The sequence below is a fragment of the Enoplosus armatus genome, chromosome 5 (assembly GCF_043641665.1).
Source record: "Enoplosus armatus isolate fEnoArm2 chromosome 5, fEnoArm2.hap1, whole genome shotgun sequence".
Taxonomy (NCBI): domain Eukaryota; kingdom Metazoa; phylum Chordata; class Actinopteri; order Centrarchiformes; family Enoplosidae; genus Enoplosus; species Enoplosus armatus.
Window position 1 is genome coordinate 8,625,933 of NC_092184.1, and position 24,659 is coordinate 8,650,591.

The 24,659-nt window shown below is 37.6% G+C and overlaps 1 protein-coding gene across 2 annotated transcripts; it reads left to right on the forward strand.

The window, feature by feature from the left end:
• Window positions 1–1,085: 1,085 nt before the first annotated feature.
• Window positions 1,086–14,724, forward strand: postnb (periostin, osteoblast specific factor b). Of its 2 annotated transcripts, none has more exons than XM_070905399.1 (22): window positions 1,086–1,204; window positions 1,735–1,833; window positions 5,580–5,644; window positions 5,897–6,054; window positions 6,134–6,298; window positions 6,400–6,546; window positions 7,107–7,248; window positions 8,161–8,373; window positions 8,511–8,645; window positions 9,531–9,679; window positions 9,837–9,973; window positions 10,164–10,294; window positions 10,412–10,542; window positions 10,957–11,059; window positions 11,189–11,256; window positions 11,618–11,663; window positions 11,780–11,809; window positions 12,368–12,520; window positions 12,595–12,645; window positions 13,020–13,094; window positions 13,183–13,221; window positions 14,090–14,724. In XM_070905399.1, the coding sequence occupies exons 1-22, from the start codon at window positions 1,086–1,088 to the stop codon at window positions 14,116–14,118; spliced, it is 2,385 nt and encodes a 794-aa protein (XP_070761500.1). In that variant the 3' UTR covers window positions 14,119–14,724. The 2 variants fall into 2 exon arrangements, with proteins under 2 accessions (XP_070761500.1, XP_070761499.1); XM_070905398.1 differs by having other exon boundaries at window positions 12,595–12,642; window positions 13,032–13,094.
• The last annotated feature ends 9,935 nt before the right edge of the window (window positions 14,725–24,659 follow it).

Below are 24,659 nucleotides of genomic sequence, written 5' to 3' on the forward strand. Positions count from 1 at the left end.
AAACGGCTGGTGTGGCTCCAATGAGAAAACATTTGACAAAAAACATGATAAAAGTAGTTTGAGATATCCAGGTTGGAACTGAAACAAAAAAAAACTGAACTTTCAAAACTCACTTTACAGCGAAGTTTGGATTGTCTGGTTCAAAAATCTTAGTTCAAATAATGATTCGCCTCAGTATCTATTCACTCTCAAACGTAAAAATGATTATGTGAAAATATTATCCATGTAAAATAGTGATGCTGTGAGACTCACTGCCTGCACTCCCTCCTACCACTAGATGGAGCAAACTACATTCTAACAGATTTATACAGCCAGTGCTCTGGCATTTGTTCAGAGCAGAGATTATGAAATGTTTCTTTGTTTGCGTTCCAAATAACTGACACTTTTACAGAAAAGATACAGCTGGATTCTCTATCCCATCTGCTCATTATATGTGTCTCTTCATGTGGCACTCAGCTTCAAGGCTTAAAAAAACATGCTGAGCTAATTTGTAGTAGTGTATTGAGAAAGGTATTTACTTAAGCAATGTTTTAAAACCTAATTTTGACCCTTAAAATCTTAAATTTTTAAAACAAAATGTGTGCTAGTGTGTCCACATATCTTTCTTGTTTTTTAATGCAATGCAATCAACTGTTATTTTAAAGGATTCTTAATCAAGTAACTCTGTCTCAAGCTGTAATGTGACTTCCAAAAAAATCTTAAAACAAGTGAAGTCTAGAATGTTTTTATATAACATATATTTGTGAGACATGCATCCAAAATATGTGCATCTTTAAACCTGCATAAAAGGGGACTGGCAAAGATTACAAAACAAATGTGGAGGTGCCACTTTTTAAAGATGACCCTCTGTAAATGATTTAATATATAAGAGAATACACTAAATATAATTTGCATCACGCAAAAAATTATAAAGCCAGTATATTTGTGCATAGAAACATGTTTTTTTAGAGGTTCTGGGTGGTCCATGCATGCATGAAATGTTACCATCCTCCTCGAGTGGAGGGTGAGACTTGTGGTATATAAACTCCCACTCTGAGTCTTCTCCTGTTACTCTGGGTCTGGAAGGGCTAGCTAAGGAATCAAGGATGAAGCTCCTTTTTGTAGCTGCCTTTGCACTCTTTGTGCTCTCTACGATTGACAAGGCTGACTCTTCAGCTTATGACAAAATAGTCGCTCACAGTCGCATCAGGGCAAGAAAAGAAGGGTAAGCTTATTAATATTTCCCATTCTGATTATTTCTGAGTTTTTTTTGACACCCTTGTTATTTCATTTTTTCAATAATTATTGAGTCTTGAGCATAACAAGCATAATTTCTGTCTTTTCTATTTTTATATGAAATCTGCTATATTGTAATGCAGTCACAAGTGTTTCACAAACATCAGTTGTTCATTTATGACATATGTCATGAAATGTTATCGAATAATATTACATTTAATTTAGAAAATGTGTAAACCAGCAGGGTTATAGTTGTTAAATCATAACTCAAATCCGACAAACCAGTTTTATACCCAACAGGCGTAGATGTCATTTTTCATATTTGACTGTCTGGTTTCTGAAGCAGCAGGGGTAGTTGCCAAATATTTATTCACTCATTGACTGTCTTGTCTTACCCAGCAGGGACTGTTTGTCACATAATAATTAAATATGAATTATTTCAGAGTTTCCATAGAATCTTACTCGTGTTTTAACTGGTGATTAATGCTTCATCCCCTTTTCACCCTCAATTCTCATCAGACCCAATGTCTGCGCACTCCAGCAAGTCATGGGGACCAAGAAGAAATACTTTAGCACTTGTCGTAATTGGTACCAAGGGGCCATCTGTGGAAAGAAAGCGTAAGTGTTGTTTCATGTTTCCAACAGGGAAAGTTGTTTCTCCTGTTTAAAGATGAACATAACAAGCAAATTCACTGACTAAAAAGTTTAACCTTTCTCACTTCTGTAAGTTTTGGCAAATGTAGCATTTCTTGTCTGCTCCTTCTTCTTTTACTGCTTCTTCTCTTAGGGTTTTCGTGGAAACTAGAATGTTTCCATGGAGACAGACATCTGTTATCTTACTTTGAATCAAACTACCGCTTAAAATGAAAAACACATTTACTGATGCAGCCCTAAACCCTTTGTATTGAAGACTTTCCTGTTCGATCCTATAAACTTGAAATTTAGGGTTTTCATAACTTTGGAAGCCTGGTTGTCGTTGGATGCCACAGTGGTGAACCGCTGATTCCAGGATATGATGTGGCTGCAAAATGTTGACTGTATTCATGAATGGAAAAGCTTTCAGCTCAGTCTTTCTAGACAGCTTCTTTTTCTCTTATTGTTCCAGCCCTCTCAGCACTTTTGTGTTTAAACATGGATCAAAGCCATGCCTATTTTACAGTCTCTCTTGCTCTCTCTCTCACACACACACACACACACACACACACACACACATATTCAGCTTACCCTCTATGCTTGCATTATGCCTAAGTCATGCTCAGCTCTCTAAATAGGCTTAGCTCTTCATGATGAATACACACTGCTCACTGAACTTGGCAAATGATAATGTTGGAAACAGCCAAAGAATTGTGCCTATTTCAATGGGAGTCTGACATGGTACTATGAAATCAATCTAAAGATAGCTGGGCCAAAGTTTAATTCACACGGTAAACTGATTTACTGATTTACACCTCTTATAGTGTGCTCATGGAAGGTCTCCTGGAAGCACAACTTTTAACTAGTACTGTAGATTCCAGTTTGAGTTACACAAATATCTCTCTTATCTAACTTAGATTAGATTGTTTTTGCTTTTTTATCAAAAGCTTATTCAACTGGTTTTCTATTCAGGGGATTGACAAACATGTTAAAGGGCAATTTAACTTATACAGATTAGGTACGATTTAACGTGCCACATTCACAGGATGATACTAAAAAGAGGTGTACACAGTCAGTATAATCTTGCAAGCATATACTATATGTACATAGACATATACATCAGATAAAAAATGTAGAGTAAGAGAAAAGTGTTGTACTTTTCCGAAATAGTTATAATGGTGACACAGATCATATTACCTTCCCCAATCAAACCTTTGACCCTCCCATCGTTCCTCCCACCGTGTCTTCCACAAGCTCCCCAGATGTTTCCCAGCAGTTCACAAGCATAATAACAAAATATTTTCTGTCTATTAGTTAAATTATTTCAGACAGCATAACTTTAGTGGAGCTGATTTAAATTGAAACAATGAGGACTACAAAGTTTATTCTGAAAGGAATTGATTAATTAACTTAAATCTCAGCAAAGGTAAACGTGTGTATAAGATACAATACAATAAGACATCTCTCCTACTGTGCCCAAAAGCAACAGGCAAGCATTAACATCTTGAACATATAAAATAATTCAGGCTAACCCACTGACCAAGATGATCTAATATGGCGTAAATTGCACTTTTTTTACAATAGTTTCTGTCAATTGGTGCTCAGTCTAACTTTATTTAGCCAGCCAAAGTACTTGTCTTCACCTACTGAGGTTTAATTCAACAAATGAGAATATTTCTGCTTCCAGAGCAGCTCTGTCTCCAAGAAAACTTTGTCCAACCAAACTTCCAAAATGCACATTCGTGACGGGTTGAATTGGAAAAAAGCCACATACTGTACCATTTATATTGTGTTTGACAAAGTTATCATGAATCTTAGTGGAAAGGTTATTTTATAGAGACGCTGACAAGTCAAAAGTTTCCGACTCCATGGCCAGACACAATCCCTCTGTGTGGGAGTGCAATGTAGCGAGGGTTTTGCTGACTCTGCCCCAATGGGGCTTGTGTGATCTCATCCCAGTCCCTTCAACTCCATTCAACTTTAATTCAAATACAGCTGTTAAAGAGGTGCAGTTAGCCATGACCCAGAAGCCTCGGTCTCTACCCTGTCTGAGACATCAGCAGTGAGCAATGAGCAACCCGCTACAGTGGAGGAAGCTCAACTCAAGTCTCTGCTTGAAGTCTTCTCTTTCAACCCAAAGTCTCAGTGTTTAGTCATTAATTGCTTGTGATTGCAAGCCATCCACAAAGGATTGTTCTCTGTGGTACATATGCGCTATGTTCATCACCTACAGTCCTGAACAACCATTATATCTATGTGCATAAATGCTTGTATTTAATTCTTTATTTTATTAATTATATTTTGCTCAAACAAAAAGTTAATTCATTTATATGAAGTAATGGAATCTCACTGCTGTAGTTTTTTTGCCACTATTTACAATGACTGCATGTGTAACATCTTTTACTCATCAGATAATTCAATCCAAGTATGTATTTGTTTGTCCCTAACCATGCCGACAAAATCACTGTTGTCCGTTTTGAACTACAAATGACACACACCGAGCTTTCCTGGTGTGCAGATTTCTGAAGGAACTGCTTAACTTTGTTCCAAAGTGTCCTCAAAGTACAGCCATCTTGCTCCTTCTTTTGTGTTGTGTAGAACCACTGCTCCCACACACTGTTTACTTCCTACACAACCAAATATAATGCTACTTGTTACATAATAACATTTGTAAAAGACGAGGACATTTCTTTACTATTTGTCATTATAACTTCATTCATGTTGAGATGTAAAATGTCGGAAGGAACAGCTTCCCTGTAAGAGTTTTCTAACAAAAACACTGGGCAGTCTACAGTAATGAACTACCCAGCCAATTCTGGATGCATGTGGTATTGTTTACGCCTAATAGGTACATCTGTGCTGTACTTTATGTGAGTCTTTTTTATTGTTGCATACCTGTTAGTTATTTGAGGTGAAATGTACATCTCCCAATGTCTGGTCCTCCAAGAGCTGGAAACAATGCTATAGTTCCAACATGTTCAAACCTGCTGACACAAGGGGTATAGTCATGTTTATATGTAGCAGCTGCACTTTGAATTTTTACTATCCTCCTCAGGCTACAGTGTCCAGCGCTCTCTTTACAGTAAGTGGAGAGGAGAGACTGCTTCTCACAAGTTTGTCCAACAGCAAATAAACATTTATCATTTGTATCTAAATTATCTAAACAGAAATAACAACGGTCATTCTCTGAAGAAAAAAACTGTAAAAATTCTAGTGACAATTGAATAATGTTGTTTTTCAGATTAGCTAAATGGTTTCCATACAGACCATCAAACCCTTTAAATGTTCCTTATGTCAACCAAAATGTCCTGAAACTCAACTCTAATTACACTGCAGTTTTTCAAGGCCAAACTCTTAATGTTTCTGAGGTTAACCAAATGCCAAGTAGAGTCCAAACTAATTGTTTAGCTTCAAAGAGGAGGTCTTGGTAATATAAATCTACTACTGTAATGGTAGCATAATCCTCGAGGCACCCTTTCCATTAGGTTTTGGCCTAAGCTGTTGGATCGCCTGGTCTGTTTGGGTAATGAAGGAGATAATGAGTAACATCTGGAAACACTGAATATACAAGACCAATGCCGAATGATGATTCAGCGAAATACATGGCAGCCAGAAAGAATACGAATTTCCTTCACAGCTATGTTGAAAGATGCTTGCAAACAGTATTTCAAAAGATGTGCTACTTATTTGACATGAGACCCACATTTGTGATCTGTGTGTTTTGCCTGCAGGACTGTGGTTTACGAGTGCTGTCCAGGGTACATGAAGCTGGAGGGCATGCTTGGTTGCCCTGCAGGTACAGTGTGTTAAGTGCTACAATGTAGTCAATCTATAAAGGTTAGATGAGGCCATATCCTCCAACTGTAGAGCAGCTTTGGGCTATTTTTGAAATCAGACCAAATAAATTAGAAGAGGATGCTAATGTAGCATATTGTCGACACATGTAGAGTCTTTCTTTTGAAGCCCCAAATGTTTCAAAGATGTCTTATGTCTATTTTCAGAAAGACATGCTGATTCTAGTAATGCTTATTATAAATGTATTTCTTAGTGGCCCCAATTGACCATGTCTATGGCACCTTGGGTCTGGTGAAGGCCACCTCAACCCAAAAATATGCTGACATTTCTAAGCTAAGGCCTGAGATTGAGGGATCTGGATCTTTCACCTTCTTTGCCCCCAGCAACGAGGCCTGGGAGCTTTTGGATGAGGTGAGTGAAGCACATAACAAAAAGCTGTGGAACCTCCCTGTCTGTGAGGTTTTAACATCTAGTTTTCTTCCTGTAACAGACAGTGAGGAGTGCACTGGTCAGCAATGTGAACATTGAATTGTACAACGCTCTGCATTATCACATGGCCTCCGAACGCCTCTTGACCAAAGATTTAAAGAATGGAATGACAGTCTCCTCCATGTACAGTGACCTTGGTCTCCAAATTAACCATTACTCCAATGGGGTGAGTATTATCATTCAGTATTATCAGTCATAGCAGTCCCCTCGTAGTTGCACTAAAAACACTTGTCAGTGGCATCACATTGAAGTGTATGTTATGCGCAGGTGGTGACTGTGAACTGCGCCAGGATTATCTATGGGAACCAGGTTGCCACCAATGGAGTTGTGCATGTCATTGACCGTGTTATCAGCGCTGTTGGAAGCACAATCCAGGATGTCATCGAGGTTGATGATGAGCTAACAACTCTGTATGTGAGTACACACATACAGGGATAGAGGAAATAATATAAACACCTCAAGGTTTCAAGGACAAGGAAGTAATTGCAAACACTGCTGCAAAGGTGGATCATGTTGGGTTGTGTGGGAGTTTGATAAGGGAGTTTTCACAGCAATGTGAGACAACTAACAGGGCAAAGAAGACAAATCATTTGTTTCCTTTAATTTTTCATTTAATATGGGGATAGTCCACACTAGTAAACATAACAGTAAATGAGTTAGCTAAATATAAAATGTTCATCTGTAGTCCCTGAACACATTACAAGTTATCAAGACAGAATATAAGAGTAGTTAATAAAATAGTGCAGGTTCATCAGTCAAAAAACAGCAAAACTGGACAAAGACCACAGGCTGAAACTTACATGGGCAGGGATTTGAAAAACACATGCAGAGTTTGCATTTGTGATTTAGTTACTTTTAAATTCATTTTTTAGATGATTAGGTTGTTGTGTCTACCTCCTGCAAATGTTTCTACTATACTCTATTGTATATTGAAGTTCACTAAACATAATCATGCTGGGAAAATCTTCATCTAGGATGTGGCTCAAAGCGCTGGATTGTTGGAGAAGCTGGGTGAGCCAGGACATTACACTTTCTTTGCCCCCACCAACGAAGCCTTTGAGAGTCTGGGCAGCGAAGTGTTGGAGAGACTTCTGAGCGATAAGACAGTCCTCAAAGGTAAACCAGACTTTTATTCTTAGAGGTCTGTTGCTGTTCCTTAATGCCCTAACCACTCAGGGTCATTTAAAACATTGCAGAGGAGACTGGGGATTTATTTTAACTGCAGCAAACTAGGAACATATTTATATTTAATGACGAAGGTACAGGAAAAGAAATGCAGTGGTTCCCTAGCGGCATGTCTGCCTAGACTAAGTCACTCATAAAGAGATTTTTTTTTGTTTTTATGTTCAACTTCTTCCAATTTAAAACAGATGAAGCCACAACGGATCTGGAACTTACACACATTTGGCAAGCTGTACATAACAAAGTTGTGTCGAAGAGTAATAAAAATAAGTCTCTAGTGCATTTCATGCATGAAATTTTGGGTGGAAAGTCAAACAACGCTACACATCATTTGACACTTTGGTAATGTTTTAGAGTTATGTATGTTGTGAGTAGGTCAGGATCAATATGCTGTAGCTATTTGCATATCTCAAACATTTGCAAGAATTGTACCACTATAATCATCAACCATCAGAGCAAGTTCAAGTCTTCAAATATACAGTGACTGTGAGCTCTTGAAAAAGTACAGAGAAAACAACAAAAACTGCGTCAAAACTGAGAGGCAGGAAACAGCTGCTTCATTGAGCAACCTGGTCAAATTGGCAACAACCCAAAAAATGTCCTCAGCTATGATGTGAGATCAGACCATTTCATACAAAGTTAAACAGAACTGTGACGAAATCACAAGTCCTCTCACTTAAGGACCCAAGGGATCCAAAGGCTCTTCAGGTTCCCAAGGTGTTTTATCCTCAGCTGCAGTGTAACATGAGAGAACAGCCCATGCAGTCAACTGACCTGCTCTGCTTTCAAATAAACACCTATACACCTAAACCAACCTCTAATTTAAACATTGTCTCGCTTTTTCAGCTCTCCTTAATTTCCACCTCCTGAACTCAGTCCAGTGCTCTGAGGCCATCATGGCTGGCACCTCTTATGAGACAGAGGAGGGCAACAACATTGAGATCGGCTGTGATGGTGAGAGTTTAACAGTCAATGGCATCAAGATGGTGCTCAGGAAGGATATTGTCACCACCAATGGTGTCATGCACCTCATTGACCAAGTGCTCATGCCAGACTCAGGTAAGACTCCCATATCCTTTTTTCCTCTTGTTCAAGTGTACCTGGTTTACTACATAAATGCATATATTGTACCAGGTGTGTGATAGTTTTCTGTAATTCATATTTTAATGGTGTTGGGATTTCCTGTGCCCTTCAAGCTAAGCAGGTGATGGAACTGGTGGGAAGTTCCCAGTCAACCTTTGGTGACTTGGTGTCCGAGTTGGGCCTTTCAGCTTCCATGAGACCAGAGGCCGAGTACACTTTGCTGGCTCCCCTCAATGCTGCCTTCAATGGTGAGTCACATACTGATCTTTACATCATGCACGTCCCTCTGTTTTCCTCTCAGCAGTTGGCTAAATATGAACCCTGGCTGTTCCATACTCAGGCTGGAATAAAAGGGAATATTTTTTATTTCCCCTTACGTGCTGACTCATAAGTGAATAGGTATGTACATATATGGAGCTTCAGGGAAATGATGAATTTATTTGGACACTGCAGAGGCTTTATGCCATGTAAGACCAAATACCCACTCCCCCTGAGAACATTCCTGGACTTCACCCTGAAGGGAGTAGAGATGTTTTGTTTCTGTAACAAGAATGTGTAATTAATCGAGGCAGAATACTTTTATCTTTATAGACATATGGTTTTAAATGGGTGTAAGGAATGCATAAGGAAGCAACAGCTGGATGTTACAGGAAACTTACATTCAAACCGTAAAATCTGTGAAGTAACCTATAAATCCTGAGACAAGATTTGTAGGTTAGGGTACATGGTACACCTACAGAACTGTGCAATAAATCAAGTCACTGATAGCAGATGTGTCTTTGCTCACAGTAAGTAATTCCCAATACAGTAATTTCTGTTGAATTTGTAAATTTGTAAACTTTTAGTTTACGAAAACTAAAATTAAAATTATAGTTGTTGTTTTTGATAATTGTTCTTAGTTTCTTAGTTTTTACTGTCTTTATTATTTATTAGATCTTGATTTTTCTTACTATGTCGTTGTTGGAACAATGCAAGTTAACCTGCTGAAGGATTATTTTATCTTATTTTATTTTATTTCTAAGTGTTGTGGTTGCTCAAAAAGCCATTTCTGTTGCCAAAGCCAATACATTAGATGTAAATGTAGACTGTGACTGGTATGTATTTTTGGGAAATATAAAACCATTTCTCTACAGATGAAGTGATGTCCATGGATCAGAGCTTGCTCAGGATTATCCTTGAGAGCCACATCTTGAAGAAAAAGATTGTCCTGGGACAGCTGTACAATGGCCAGCGGCTGGAGACCATTGGAGGAAAATTTCTGAGGGTCTTCATCTATCGCACAGTGCGTCCTATTCTCTGAAGCTGAGCCCAAAAATTGTGGCTGGGTGCCACAAAACACACACTATATACGTTACCCCTGTCATTTGACCATCAATCCTCATGTTTTCTGAGACGTAACATTAATCCCCTTGCCTTTAACTTTTTGATTATTTTTGCAGGCTGTGTGCATTGAGAATTCCTGTCTGATAAGAGGCAGTAAAACAGGAAGCAATGGGGCCCTTCATCTCATGAGGACTCTGTTGAAACCAGCCGAAAAAACTACCTTTGAGATTCTGACAGAAAATGGAGGGTTCAAGTGAGTACAGAGCAATGTTAGTGAAAATGGACTGTGGTATTAAAAAGCAGCATAATACTCAAACCACATCTTTCTGTATCTTTCCATTAAATCCACATGGCACATATGGGAATGAGAAAGTGCTGTTGTTGCAATATGTCAGCCCTCAGTGGTTTCTGTAACAACCACTGTTTTCTTCTCTGTGCTGCAGGATCTTTTTGTCTCTGATGGAAGCTGCTGACTTGACTGACCTGCTGAAACAGGACGGAGACTTTACTCTGTTCGCCCCAAGCGATAAAGCTTTTGCTGGTTTGAGCAGCAGCGATTTGGACTTGTTGAAGAGTAGGTCTCCCAGACTCCCTTTATCTTTTAATGTGCCTCATGCACTTATGTTGCTTGTGACAAATCCCACAAAATAAATGAATAAAGTTGATGATGAATGTCTGTGCTTTATTTCAGGTGACATAAATGCTCTCAGAACCATCCTTCTGTATCACTTCAATAATGGCATCTTCATTGGTGGTGGTTTGGAGGGTGGGGTGACAAACCTTCTCAAGTCTCTCCAGGGCAGCAACCTCAAAGTGATGTTTGTAAGTATTTAGTGCATCGAGACTGAGCGTTGCTTATCTGAAGTCAATAAACTTTACACCTGGAGCAATTCAAGCCCTAAACATTTTGTAAAAGAGGTGTTGGTTTACTATATACTAACCTTGTGACCTCTGTAATGAAGAGTGGGGACCTTCTGAACGCCTTTCGTTATCTTTAAGTATAAAGGTAGACAAAAATATATTTGATTATTCAGTAAAATTATGGTAGTGCCAGTCTTTATTATCGGATAAAATCTCATCCTCACTTTTGAAACTCAGTGACCTCGGCAAGTTAATAACATTATTTACTGCAGAATAGAGTTCATTATTCATCATTCATATTTCAAAATACAGGTTCATTCAAGCCCCTCATTTTGTGGTTTTCTTGTCTGTAATTGTTTTAACTGTTTCCCTCAGGCAAACAAGACTATGCTAGTGAACTCTGTCCAAGTCCCTGAATCTGATATAATGTCCACAAATGGAGTCATTCACTTCGTCAACCAAGTCTTGTATCCTGGAGGTACAATTTTCACCAAGTCAACTTTGTTATTATTCCCTTCCTTTTGTCAATCTGTCAAGAGATGCACTCTCTGCAATTTATAACTGTTGTAAAGCCCGACTGCAGTTAACGCCCTATGCTTTCTTCCAGATATCCCTGTTGGAAGCCAGGATTTCCTCACACTATTGAGAAGGCTCATCACTTACATGCAAATCAAGGTGTCATATCAAACATTTACTTCTCGTTATTAAAGCTGCAAGGTTTTCTGTGGGCAGGTGTTTTTTTTTTTCTATAGCTACCAAAATACAATTCATTTAACTCAACATAAAGTACAAGACAAGAACCGTCTTGAAAACCATCTGAGCATTAAGCTAGTGGTTTTGTACAAGGGTGCCGTAGTGTGCTGGTTCTGACTGAGCATGGCAGTTGAGGTATTATTAAACATTTCCACAGGTTAACTAAATATAGGATTTGTTATAAAGCATACACAAACATTTTTTAACCATGGTTAGACTGTACTGTAGATGTAACTGTTGTTAATGTGTATCTGCTAAAACAGATTTTTACAATTTTTTACAGTATATTTCAGGATTCAGATATCAGGAAATTCCCCTTACATTTATGAGTAAGTAGCAATATTATTATGTTTGTGTTTTCATGAAAAAAAATTGCAGTATTTTTAATCTCCTAAAGCGCATTCTTTACTGTCATTAATGGCTTTTTATCTCCTGTTGTTATTAGAGAGGATCATCACTCGTGTCATCCAGGAAGGTACAGTAATGATGATTACAGAGTATCTTCATTATGTGATTGCTAATCTGTAATGCCTGACATATATTTGGTTAATGAAACAGTTGCATGCATAAAATTGGGGGAAACATCGAGAGGCTATTGCCTGTTGAATTGACACATGCACTGATCACTCACTTTTTGTTAATAATTCCACACACATGTGCAAGTATATGCATTCGCATGCAGGGTATGGAAGCTAGCATTAATCAGAGAGAAGAAAAGAGAATCTGTTTTCTATTATTGCACTAGTCAGCAATAGAAATGGATCAGAATTGAATAAATCATTTCCATATTTTAAAAAAATGATCAACACAAATAAGTCACACAATTTATGAAATTCAACATGCTGTGCAAAAATTATATTTAAAAACTACATGGCAGATTATGAATCACATTTTTGTCAAAGCAACCTCTCTGATCCAGTGAAAGGTCCATTTGTTATGATACCTATATAAAAATGGAAAATGTGTATCCAGGGGCAATGCTGTGCTACCTGTAATGTCAATGTAGTGAAACATTCCATCTTTGCTTTTATAGTTCCTGATGTAACCAAAGTGACAAGGGTTATCCAGGGGGAACCCACCTTCACCAAGGTTACCAGAGTCATTGAAGCTCCACCATCCCTCACCAAGGTTACCAGGGTCATTGAAGCTCCATCCACCATTACCAAAGTCACCAGGGTTGTCTCAGGTAAATATTTTTTACTCGAATCAATATGTCAATAGCTTTATATCAATTATCATCATGAATGCTCTCGTCTACAGGCCCTCAGTACTCAGTCAGCACTGGCACCACCAACATCAACCTGGAAGGTCAGTGAAAGTAATTCAGATTTGAACAATTCTAGTTATTTCAAGCATCAAGGTTTAATGTCCTAGTTTAGTCCAAAGTTTTAATGCTCACTTCTCTGCACATCGGTCTCCCAATGGTAAATGTGATTGGATTTGTAGGGAAATATTTCTCACTCATAAATACAAAACAATGTAAGTTAAACTCACACTAGTTCAAGTAATGTACTACAAATAATCCCACTTTAAAAAAATAAGCAATTAACATTACACGTCACCAAACACGTCATTGGTATATTAAGACTGAAATTACCAGAATATAACCTGATTAGATTTCTGACAGCACAGTACAATGCATCTCTGTGCAGCATATTCCATTTTCACTTCACGGATATATTCGTTTTCCCTTTCAGAAATTACCAACATTGAAGGGAACCCTGATCTTGACTCTGACAGACTTTCCAAAATAATCCAAGGTGAGTTAGATCAGTTTGTACACCTCAGTGACTGGGAAAGAATTATTCATAAATAGTGTGTAATTTACATGTTTGTTTGCCTCTATAGAAGGCAGCACAAGAAGAACTGCTCCTCGAAGAGTTTTAGGTAAAAAAAAAAATCAGCCAGTCTAAAAAAAATTCTGCCTTTGTAATAAATGCAGTTTAGCCTGTGAGCTAGTTCAGGCAGTCAACTCAAGTCTGCTGCTAAGTTCACATGGCATACTCTACTCCCTGCATAGTATATCCACGCACTCCTTCAATCATGGTGAGTGTTCTTAAAGGAATAATTCAACATTTTGGGAAATACTCTTGCTGGCTTCTCACTTTCTTGCTGACAGTTACATGAGAAGATTGATGCCACTCTCATGTTTGTACAGTAAATATGAAGTGAAAACCAATTAGCTTAGCTTAGCACAAAGACTGGAAAGAGGGAGAAACAGCAGGCCTGGCTATGTCCAAAGGTAGCAAAACCTGCCTACCAACACTTCCTAGGAAGTGTCTGTGCCTGGCCAAGAAATAGTCCAGCACACAACCCCCCATAAAATCACAATGGGTCGTTTTACACTTCAGTTTTTGTAAATAAGCATATTTCCCAAAATGTCGAGCTATTCCTTTAAGCTGACTGTGCACTGCTCACTCTATTGCTGCCATGCCGCCACAACGCTCACATGAAAGTTGTGCTGACACTTGATGCTGCTGCCGCTGCTGTTCATACTGTATAGCATTTCATGAGCCCCACCTCCACCCCAGCATCCACCTGTAGGCTCGGAGTCTATACGCTTCCCTAGGTGGAAAGTTCTTATCATCGCTCCCCTCTCCCTGCTGTGCTGAGCTTGGTGTTTCCTTGTGGGGAGTGATGAGATCAGAGCCTAGATGCCAAACTTCAACGCAGTACACATAATAATCTATTCCATGTGAGCTGGCTGACTGGCATGTACTGTATGGTTATATCCTTTTCCCCTTTTCTTTACCAGCTGGCAACAGGAGGAGGGTAAGGGACTGAGCATGGACGGATAAAGGCAGAGACACACTCAACCCAGAGGTTGAAACTGGTGTTTAAATACAGGAGATACACTTAAATTGTCAGCGATTTCAAATATACTGTAATAGGTATAACTGACAAAAATAAAATGAATTTCATAAACAATTTAATGGTGCTTTGAATGTATATCTATTTTGAGTGTGCAAAGTCTGAAAAGAGTCTTTTAATTCAGCATATGTAAACAGTGTTCAAATGAACATTTTGTCATGACTTTAAAGACATGGAGCAAGTCAGGGTAGCAATAAAATCTTTTAAATCCAAGCCATTAGAGTAACAATAAAAACATTTAAATTCTAAACGTCTCTTTGACTTTGCTAGAGGTGAATGTTAAAGCAAGGAGATTTTACTAGCTGTTTGGGAAGATTTATAAATCTCAGCATGATAAAGATTGAAAAAGAAATGATGATGTAACATACTTTTAATTTCTCTGTTTGGCTGTAAATTGTTTAAGGTTTCATGTACATTTTTTCTCTGCTTGTATCATTTGGAGCGATGTACTCAGCTGCACGTTTTCTCCATTGTATCTTCCAATAAAGTGCATTCTTTGATATGAATATGCCAATTTGAAAAGGGCATCTGAAAAGACTGTTGTTTGGAGTCATTTCTAATGTACTTGTAAGGCTCTTAGTAGTCAACATTGGTTCAGAAAAGAGAGTCTAAATATCAAATAAATATCAAATGTCAAATCTAAATATTATATCTGATTTTTGTATTTCCAAGAACAAGTTCTTTAAAATGGCCCAGTCATTCTTCTGTATGTTTAAGAGGGAGCTTATGTAAAATATAACTGGGTTTAATGTGCAAAACAGTGAAAGTTTGTATATCGATATAATACAGTGTAATTATATAAGTTGCATAATGTAAAAACAAATCAATCATTCATTCTAACATTAGTAAATATGACCTATGATGTTTTTTAACAGTGGGTATTATGAAATTAACAACAGTGAATGCACTGCCATATGTTTATCAGAAGAAGGCGTAAATCATATTTAAGCCGGTATTTGTAACAATATAGTCAGTTGAAATATTTGCCCTGAGGTTGCAGGGACATTGTGTGAGCTGTTGTGTGCAGACATTTGGGTCAGGCCCAGCTCTTCTGTTATTAGGCTCATGTGCAAAACTCTTTAGTGCAGTTTATAGCTTCTTGGATCAACTAAAATGGATAAAAATCTGAGCAACTGCCAAGATACAAACACAAACTCTTGCAACATACAAAAACACAAACATGGAGAAAAGGAAAAAGCAATCTGTGATTTTACATTAAAAATAACTCACAGTATGCAACAATAGGCTTTATTGAGCCAGGCAGCTGATTCATCACTGCTTGATTAAGTCATCATACTCATTATCATTGTGTTGCCATTGACATGCTGCTTTATTTAGTAATATTTAAAATGACATCTTAAGGGAAGCATTCTGTCTATTCATCCAGACAGTCGCCTGCGGAAAATCTAAATAATAACTTGCCTGCCAATCAAACAAGAAGTGCACAAATATGTTGCTTTATTCTTTACTTTAAGACCAACAGATATATGTAAGACAAAACACACATGATAGCCCTTAAATCCTGTACCTTGTTGCATAAATTAACATATTCACATCTGTATTCTGTGGTTGTTTCAACAAGTAATGGTCTGTCAAAAGCGTAGTTGCTTTACACTATACCAATGAGGTAACTTTGCACATCTCTGATTAAAACATGTGGCAAAGGCATGTCATGATAACGAAAGGTATTTAAGTTGTTCAACGTGGTATCTTGTCAGTACGTATAAATCTGCATGCCATATTTTTCTTACATCTTCATAAGAATAAATGCAATTCAACTATCATTATTGTTGTTCGCAGCTATTGTTTTCAGCATAAAGAAGGAAGGAGAAGCACTAGATCTCAAGTAGAGGTTTGATAGATTTGTGTTATTCCAGGAGGATTTAGTGTCTTGTCCTATATAATGAGGGTCATGTTTCAATTGACTGACCCTAATTCAGTATCAGTGAAATATCCTCAGCTGCATAGATACAATATGGCATTATGAAGATATTAATGATATTAAGTTGGGTGCATGCCTGGAATCAAGTCTCCACGACCACAAGAATAAATAAGTTATCCTCCTGTTTCTTTGTTTTTTTATAAAATATTTTCCCCTTCACTAAAAGTTATCATGTGTTTAGGCTGTTACATTAGGTGTCCCAACAGAGATTAAGTAACTGTTTTAGCAAACTGTTACAGTAACATGCAAATCTTGCTACAGACAGAGTGAATACATTCTGCAGTCAGACGCACAGCAGGCAATATTTTATACATTTACAACATTGTCTGAGAATTGAGAAAACATCTGCTGCAGGGTCCTATTGCTTTTCCATTTGGTCTTGGATTTTCCACACTGTACTCAGCAGTGATCTCCCAATCAATTATTAAGTCATTTATGAGACTGCTGGTATCACTAACAACGGATTCAAATTTCTTGCCATGACCGTTTCCACTGCTCATCATCATCACCAACAGACAGCTGTCTGCTCATCCTTCAGTGAAACCACACAGGCGGTAAATTCATATACAGTATCTTCATTAGCTTTCACTGATCTTTCAGGCTTTTGTTGTTTGTAATTTTATGACCAAACAATATATTAATGACATGACTTTTATACCTTTTAAATCAGCCCTTGAAGGTGCATCACGCTGAGGATTTTGTACAAAACACTATTTTTAAAAGATGTTCTTACTGCTAGAGAATCAAATTAGCATGTGAAGTTGTGTAATAAAGCTGCATTCATTTCTGCAACTCCAAACAAGCAAAGCAAAGCCCAGACAGAATAAGAAAGTTTTCCAGTACCAATTAAATACCTGATAATTGATATAATATGCAATAATATGTTTCCATTATTTGGATATTAGAGTATAATTTATAGGAAAGAGAATTGGGGCTAACTGCACGTCTTCTTCAGTGTCGGTTAGAGTTGCAGTTCAGATTTTATAAAGCAAATACACTTGAAAAAACAAATTTTCAAAAAGCTGTTATTGTTATATTACAATAATTATAACAATTATATAACTGAGCTGATCAGTTGTCATTGATGCAAATGACTGATTTAAATAATCAAACATTTACATTTAGGAAAATATGATGAATAGTATGATGTTCTTGTTGTAGTATACAGGTATACATCATCTGACCTACAAATGTAGGAGTTCAGACGAGGTTTCAGTCTGTTTTTAATTGGCTCAAATCAATCATGCAAGCATACCAGGAGAACTCTCTGGGCCAGTAAATGTGCACATCAGTGAATGCCTTGAATGCAGCTGTGTGAAAGTGACTCGTCATCTGGATGCAACACTCCAAAGAGCTGACATGTTCCTGGCACAGTGGCTGTGTGCTCTTAGATTGTTAGTTTCCACTGCAGTGCCATCATGTATAGACTTGGCTGCTATACATAAAATCTGTACTTATCCACATGAGATGGGAAGTACATTCTACATTATGTACCCAAGCAGTAAAGCAATTTTGAAATGTACTCATACTGAATCAAACATGAATCAACATCCTCCTACTGACTTCTGAGTGACAGTGCCAGGTCAGGAAAGTGTCTCTTTACCTTGAATGACTGTAAAATCATAACAACTTACCTGAATTGACGGGTGACTTTCAAAACGAATATGTAACAGATGCTTTATTATTTTACATTATTTGCCTAAATGTGAATTAAGCACTCTTATACTGTTCTGTAACACAAAATGACTGAAAAGCATGTGTAGGGGTTTGAACTTAGCTATCGGAACGGTAGCTTATCAATACTCACAATTCAGAGTTTGCTTTATCAAGCAAACACTGAATAGGGACTAATTTGGGGCCGTAGATGTAAAGTAATGACACTTCACTGATGTGAATGCACATGTAGCTGGGTTGGTAAATTCCACTTTGAGCAGATAACCAGCTTTGTGGGTCACTAGTATCAAGTGTGAAGGTTGCATGATAGCCTGACAATGAAAAACTTGTTTTGACAGCCAAGATTTTGACTTCTTTAAAACTCACAGTGTGTAGGCCTACTCCCATTTCCACTCTCAAATCCATGTGATGTATTGCTCCTTCTCCAGACGTCATTGTATTGGGTATGTTAATTACAAGACACCCTAATCTGTCGGTGTTGTTGCTTCCCAGTGACCAATAGAGTCACTGAGGATCTATTAGTTCTCAGAAATACATTTAGAAGCTTATTGTCCGTCATCAAACACCGACAGCCAGGTCAACTTTATTGTTCTAAGAAGTGAATGACACAGCAGGACTATTATCAGTTTTGGTATCATATGAGCTGTTAAACCATCCTATCATCCAACACTATTAAGCCTTATACTAAGTAAGGTCTTGATAAGGATCTATAGAGCACAGCGACTTTAGTTTTATATCTCTGTGGTATGTGTCATACAGAGAAGCAGATTCAAAAGTTACATAATCTGTCAAGCTCTGACAGACTGCCAGAAATAATTGCCAGAGTGACATAAATGGTGCCCAATAATTAATCATCTCTTATTCAAATCATCTTTTGCCAAGAGCTTTATTTACTCTAATGCTACGTGGCTGAAAATCTTTCTTTCTAGAAGTTTATGCCTTTATGTACTTCACCACCCAAATGTCTTTGGATAGCACTGAATTCAGAAATACCAGCTATAATTACAAATAACACCATAATTATTAATCAGAATAAAGCCAGTTATCCTAGACACGACTCATTCTCTGTCCAAAACATACAGACTTGTTTGACTGTTTCCACTCATGAATAACAAGACGTTACATAATATTTGGGCTGCTTGAATGATGCAGGAGAAAAAGATTATAGTTTTCATCCCCAGGACGTATTCATCACAAAAGAACAGATTTCACATAGATGTTTTAATAAGCACCTGCCAGCTTTTGTCTCCATCACTGTTGATAGCTGTCAATAAAGTTTAGAACTTTACACTGTGTTAGTGGCTAACTGAACAACAAAAATGACACTGCAACAAACAGCAATGCTGTTTACCTAGACTGCACTCTGCACAGCAAAAAAAGTATACCATCTAAATAATTTTAAAGATACTGTAATCACATAACAATACTGAACACAGTGGCTTTAAAATATCTTTCATTGTTTATTTTTCATTAAAAACATGAAGGGAATCATCTTTCAAACCCAGCTGAAATGGTCTGATGCAAGAATTATGAGCTTTACTTTACGTTCTCTGAGCCTCACCATAGCCATAAATGTTTCACATGTTTTTTTACCCACATGTTTGTACACTAAATAAATCAGAATCTCTTTGGGTTCTTCTCCTGTGAGTCATTATGTTTTATATTATCACATGCAGATCCAAAATACCGATCATTTGGCTCCACTGTAAATAATTATGTAAAAAGCAATAAAAAGCACATGTGGATTAAATAATATCTTGAGTCTGACAAAAAAAAAAACATGATCCCTTTAGTTACCCACACATCTCTCCATATTTCTTTTCAAGGACATCCACCTGCCAATGTCAACTTTGAAACAAATGTGGCACAATACACACAAAAACACAAGATATTCACAGCAGCCTCCACTATTGCTTAACCCACTAATCCTCAAGTGTTCAATGGGGATCAGGTGACGTAGTATCTGTAACAAGTGGGACATTCACTGGAATATTGCTACATGGAAGCAATAAAATATAATCATATTTCAAGAACAAGCGATTCCTGGACTCTTTTCTGGTGTTGGATTAAACTTCTGTCCAAATCAATAAGAATGGCACCTGCAGCCTTTTAATCATATGGAATGGGCTTGACAAAATATATCCAACACTATTTCAGATATATCAGTTTGATGCTATCAAATTAAATGTGTATGTGGCACCTGATAATGATTCCTCCAAAAAAGTTGGATTTTATGCACATTGTATTTTGTATATACTTTATGTGGTAGTTTTTAAGGTATTTGATGTGTATGTGCTTTTCGTGTTTTCGTGCCAGCAGCAAGAAGAAAATCCAATCAAATGTACGGTTTTCCAAAATCCACGAGAGATGCTTGTGCAGTACATGGTTGCTGAAGTACAACCTAATTTGTTTGGATATTTGTGTTATATGACCAATTAGTTTTTCTCTTTGTTTTTGAAATTACAAACCCGTATTGATGATGCAGTGATTTACAGTGTATCACACAACATGTAGATATGAAAGTCTTTGTCATATCAGTGTGTTTTCAACACTGTCCCCCTGATCTTTCCATGGAAATGTAAGGTGGATTAAGTGCTTGAAGACAGGTCTGTTTGTACCTTTCAGAGAAAATAATGGCAGAGATACTTTTTTTCCTGAAACTGAGCCCTTTATCCATGCACAGTTCATTTCCACCCCCCTCCCCCTCATCTTTTTCCCAAACTATACTTTCCAACTCAAGGCTCTTCTGTCTTGAATTCTTTGGAAGATGTCATTGTCCCTACCGTATATCACTGTGCATCTCAGAGTAATACATTCTCTCTGTGAGAGAACATTACGGGCAGTTTGACCACCGGCAGCTGCAGTCTCATGTTTTTCCCAAATTCCATGGCTTGCTTAAAGCACAAGAGGGATCAACAGCATGCAACAACTTCCAAACAGTTTGTCCAACACATGCGCATGAACAGAAAAGATTTGGTGTTAAATCTTCACAGAAAATATAGAAAGCTCTCTGATAGTAAGAAGTCTAAGATGCGCTACTTGGAATAGCCTCAATTTGAGAATTCCAGCATCAATCAATCTTGTTACTTTTTTGTTACCTTCAAAGCATTTCTACTGAACCTACTATATACTGTGCAGTTGTACACTTGACCTGGTGACTTGTTCTGGATTATAACCTGACAGCAGACAGCTCCTGCGTGCTGATTAAAGGACACCTGAGGATACGATATTCAAATCCATCTTGTTTTCCATAATTCATCGCCTTCAGGTTCAACACATTTCATTACCTTGCCAACCCAAATACTGTGAAATGCCTTACCTACCACGAGCCCTGGCTTGCAGGACAGTTTACATGACACAATGAGGATTAACTCTTTCAGAACCCTGCAACAACGCAAAGGAGACAGAGAACTGTTTATTACTTTATGTTGTAAGTGTTATATATCAGCTGATGGTCATTTCTACAAAATGGTTTTGGTAATAACTGCTGTATTTACTGATTATTTGTCCTTTTCAACCTGGAAACAAGTTCAACAGCTGGAAAATGTTTTTCAGTGAAGCTTTAGTGCTTCCAAGAAGAATGTGGTCACTTGTCTAAATAGGGGTTTTGAAAGTCTAGTATGACGTTAAAATGAGAATTCCGCTTTCCTCTGGAGCACCATCCTCTTGTATTGCACACATACTGTATATTGGACAGTGGTGTCATAACACGTTTTATTTTTACTGGATATATACTTGAGTGCTCTTGGCTGAAGTGACAGCTAGGAGAATGTTTAATACTATTAGGGAAGTGCACTACAGTTTTAATTGGACGGTATAATCAACAGACCGTGTGCAGGTTTGGCTTCATTTGTGTTTTTTCATGACTCACCCTTGTGGAAAACATCCAGACTTTTTCCACTGTGCCAAAGGAGGACATGCAGCAGTAGTGTTCAAGTGTGTACAGAATCCAAATGGTGGTCCAAAGTTTTCTGTAACACCACTCAGTGATGTAACTCCTCGGAATATGATTTACCACAACTTTTACCTTTTGGGGAATACCTACAGAATTGCAAAATTGAGGTTGTGAAAGTTACAATTGTGGTTACAATTAATAAAAAGACATTAGCCTGAGATAAAAACAACCAACTAATTAATTATAAGACATTCATTCTGTTAAAAACTAAAACAATTGGAAGGCATACATCTCAAAACATACGCACATCTAATTTTATATGCTTACAAGCAACCATACGATCGGTGAAAACCTGCAGTTATCTGAGTGCCTCCCTACTCTTCTGTCCATCCTCCAGGAGTTGCTCTTTAATAAGTTTAACTGACAGAGAGACAAATGACGGAAGTTTTGTCTAGTCTGAGATAAAAACCTGATGACACCAGAGTTATCATGGCTTGGCCTTGGAGACCAAAACAGAGGGCATGGAGGACAAACACGTTGCAATGAAAAGATTCTATCAAGTTGCATTGTGGAAAATGCAGGATTGTGCATGTCTGAAGTTTGGATATCTTGCCCTTGATGCATCCATTCTGACTGAGAAAAATCTTTAATCTGTTTTTTTAGTCCCCCAACTTTACAGAAGCTAGAGTTCTCTTTTAACAAAGTGACTTAATTATTTATTCTGTGACCTAAACCACCACGAAAATATTTCTCCCTTGTGGTTACTTATTTTCAGTGGAATCCAAGTATTCAGAGTTTTTTACAATAACAATTCATCAGAAGGGATTTATGAACACACATGCACAGTAAGGAGCCAATGAAACATTGAATTATGTTACTTCAGGGAATAATGTTGAAAACTATCCACTGCTTGTGACTTCATAATTAAGCCATCAGAGCACCAATTCACAGTATAATCATTGTTCATTATAGCCCACATATAAGAGTTTTGTTTGTGCTGCTGGTCACAGGAGTGGGAATGCAATATTTCACTCTTTTCCTTCAAGATCAGTTAGCTGGTGGCCAACAACACTCCCCTTCCCCTCCTCCAGCAGTTTCTGGGAGTCATGAGCCACGTAGACGGGATTCCCTGTGCTTTCATGGTCCAGATTTCCAGTGTGCCGTTTCCTCTCTGTCCAGCCAGTGGTAGAGCGATGGTCTGACACTTGGCTCAGTGTTTCCTCGTCACAGCAGGGGGACAAAAAGTTCACTGGTAAAAATGTGAACAATATGATATTCTTATGAAGTCAACTAACTGAATCATTCATTATATTTCATAACACAAGAACTTGTAAGAAATTCCATGTAAGTTGTTCTCTCTGGAAGAAAGGAGTGGGTTTTTCATGTGCAGCATAAATTTCATTTAGAGAGTAAAAAAGGTTTCATTAAGGCCATGCCTCATCATCCCCACGGACTGCAGCAAGGCCATTACTTCATATTCATGTTGTCAAGCATGGTTCAAACCCACAGAAATTTATTTTGAATTCAAGACCGAGTCTCCAGAGAAACTCGTCATGTCAAGCTAAATTACAGGAAAATGCGTACAAAATGATGCAAGATGTTCCATTTGTGATGGAATGATGAAGTCCATAAAAACCGATGACTTGGACATTAATATTTAATTCGTTAGAAACAGCAGACATAATAAAATGTGTGATGAGCACATGAAACTGCATCGAAAACATGTTTAAAGATCCCCTTCGGACTTGTTTTAAGATGTATCTTAAAAAAACTCCTTGAATGGTAATTTGTGTCTGATATGATTTTAAATAAAAAAGTACAATTACCTGCTTAAAAATTCTTAATTTGAATTTGCAAAAGTTTAACTCTCTTCACTGAACAGTCTATTCCATGTATGTGCTTTGGACACTTATGTGTTGCATGTTGGACTGTGACTGGCTGCCAAACTGGTTGTGATGTGCACCCACCTGAAACTCAGATTTAAGTGATTGAACAACAGTGTCAAACTCATACATACACATACATCATTCTGCACAGTAAAGGTCAAACATCCAGGTGAAGTAACAATAAGCTAAAGACTTAATTAATCAAACTTTAAAGCTAATTTGAAGTTAATTATTGTCAATGTTAAGGTTCAGGTTGGAGATAGGATGAGTTCCAGGCCTGCATGGCTGTGCATTGAATAACAGCTAAACAGGTAACGTAATGTATAGTGTTGTGGGCAGTGGTGGAAGAAGTACTCAGATCTTTTACTCAAGTAAAAGTACCAATACATATAATATTATCCTAAAAGTACAGAAACATTATCAGTGAAATGTACACAAAATATCAAAAGTAAAAGTACTTGTTAATACCGGTGCATCAATAAAGTAGCATTTTACTGTTGTAGCTGCTCAAGGTGGAGCTAGTTGTAACTACTTCATATACAGTTAGATAGTTCAGTCTGGTAGTTCCCAACCTAGGGATCAGGCCCCTCTAAAGCCTCACAAGATTAATATGAAGTTCTGATATACACATTTGTTTTCAGTTTTTGGACATTTCTTTAATCTTTAACTTTTTTTGTAAAATATTGGAGAGTTTGACCTCTTTGGACCTCCAACAATGATTAATAATAAATATCAAGTTTAGAGGGGAAATGTCTCTTTTGTGGAACTGTAACTTGAACCTTGCCATGAGATAAGACAATACAACAGAGCCACACCTAAACGCAGCTGATGAATTCCTCTATCTGTGCTGGCATGCAGAGCACATCTCCATTTTCCACTCTTGGAAATTTAGCCAAGAATGCTTGCTCATGATGTGTTGAGGCAAGTGGTGACATTGTTACTGTACAGCAAGATTTGTATTGGCTTCTTACCTTCATTGTGGGTTACATTTTATCTTAGTGTTGGTAGCTGTATCATGGCAGGACATTATTTTTCTGACATTGTTTTGGTCTACTCA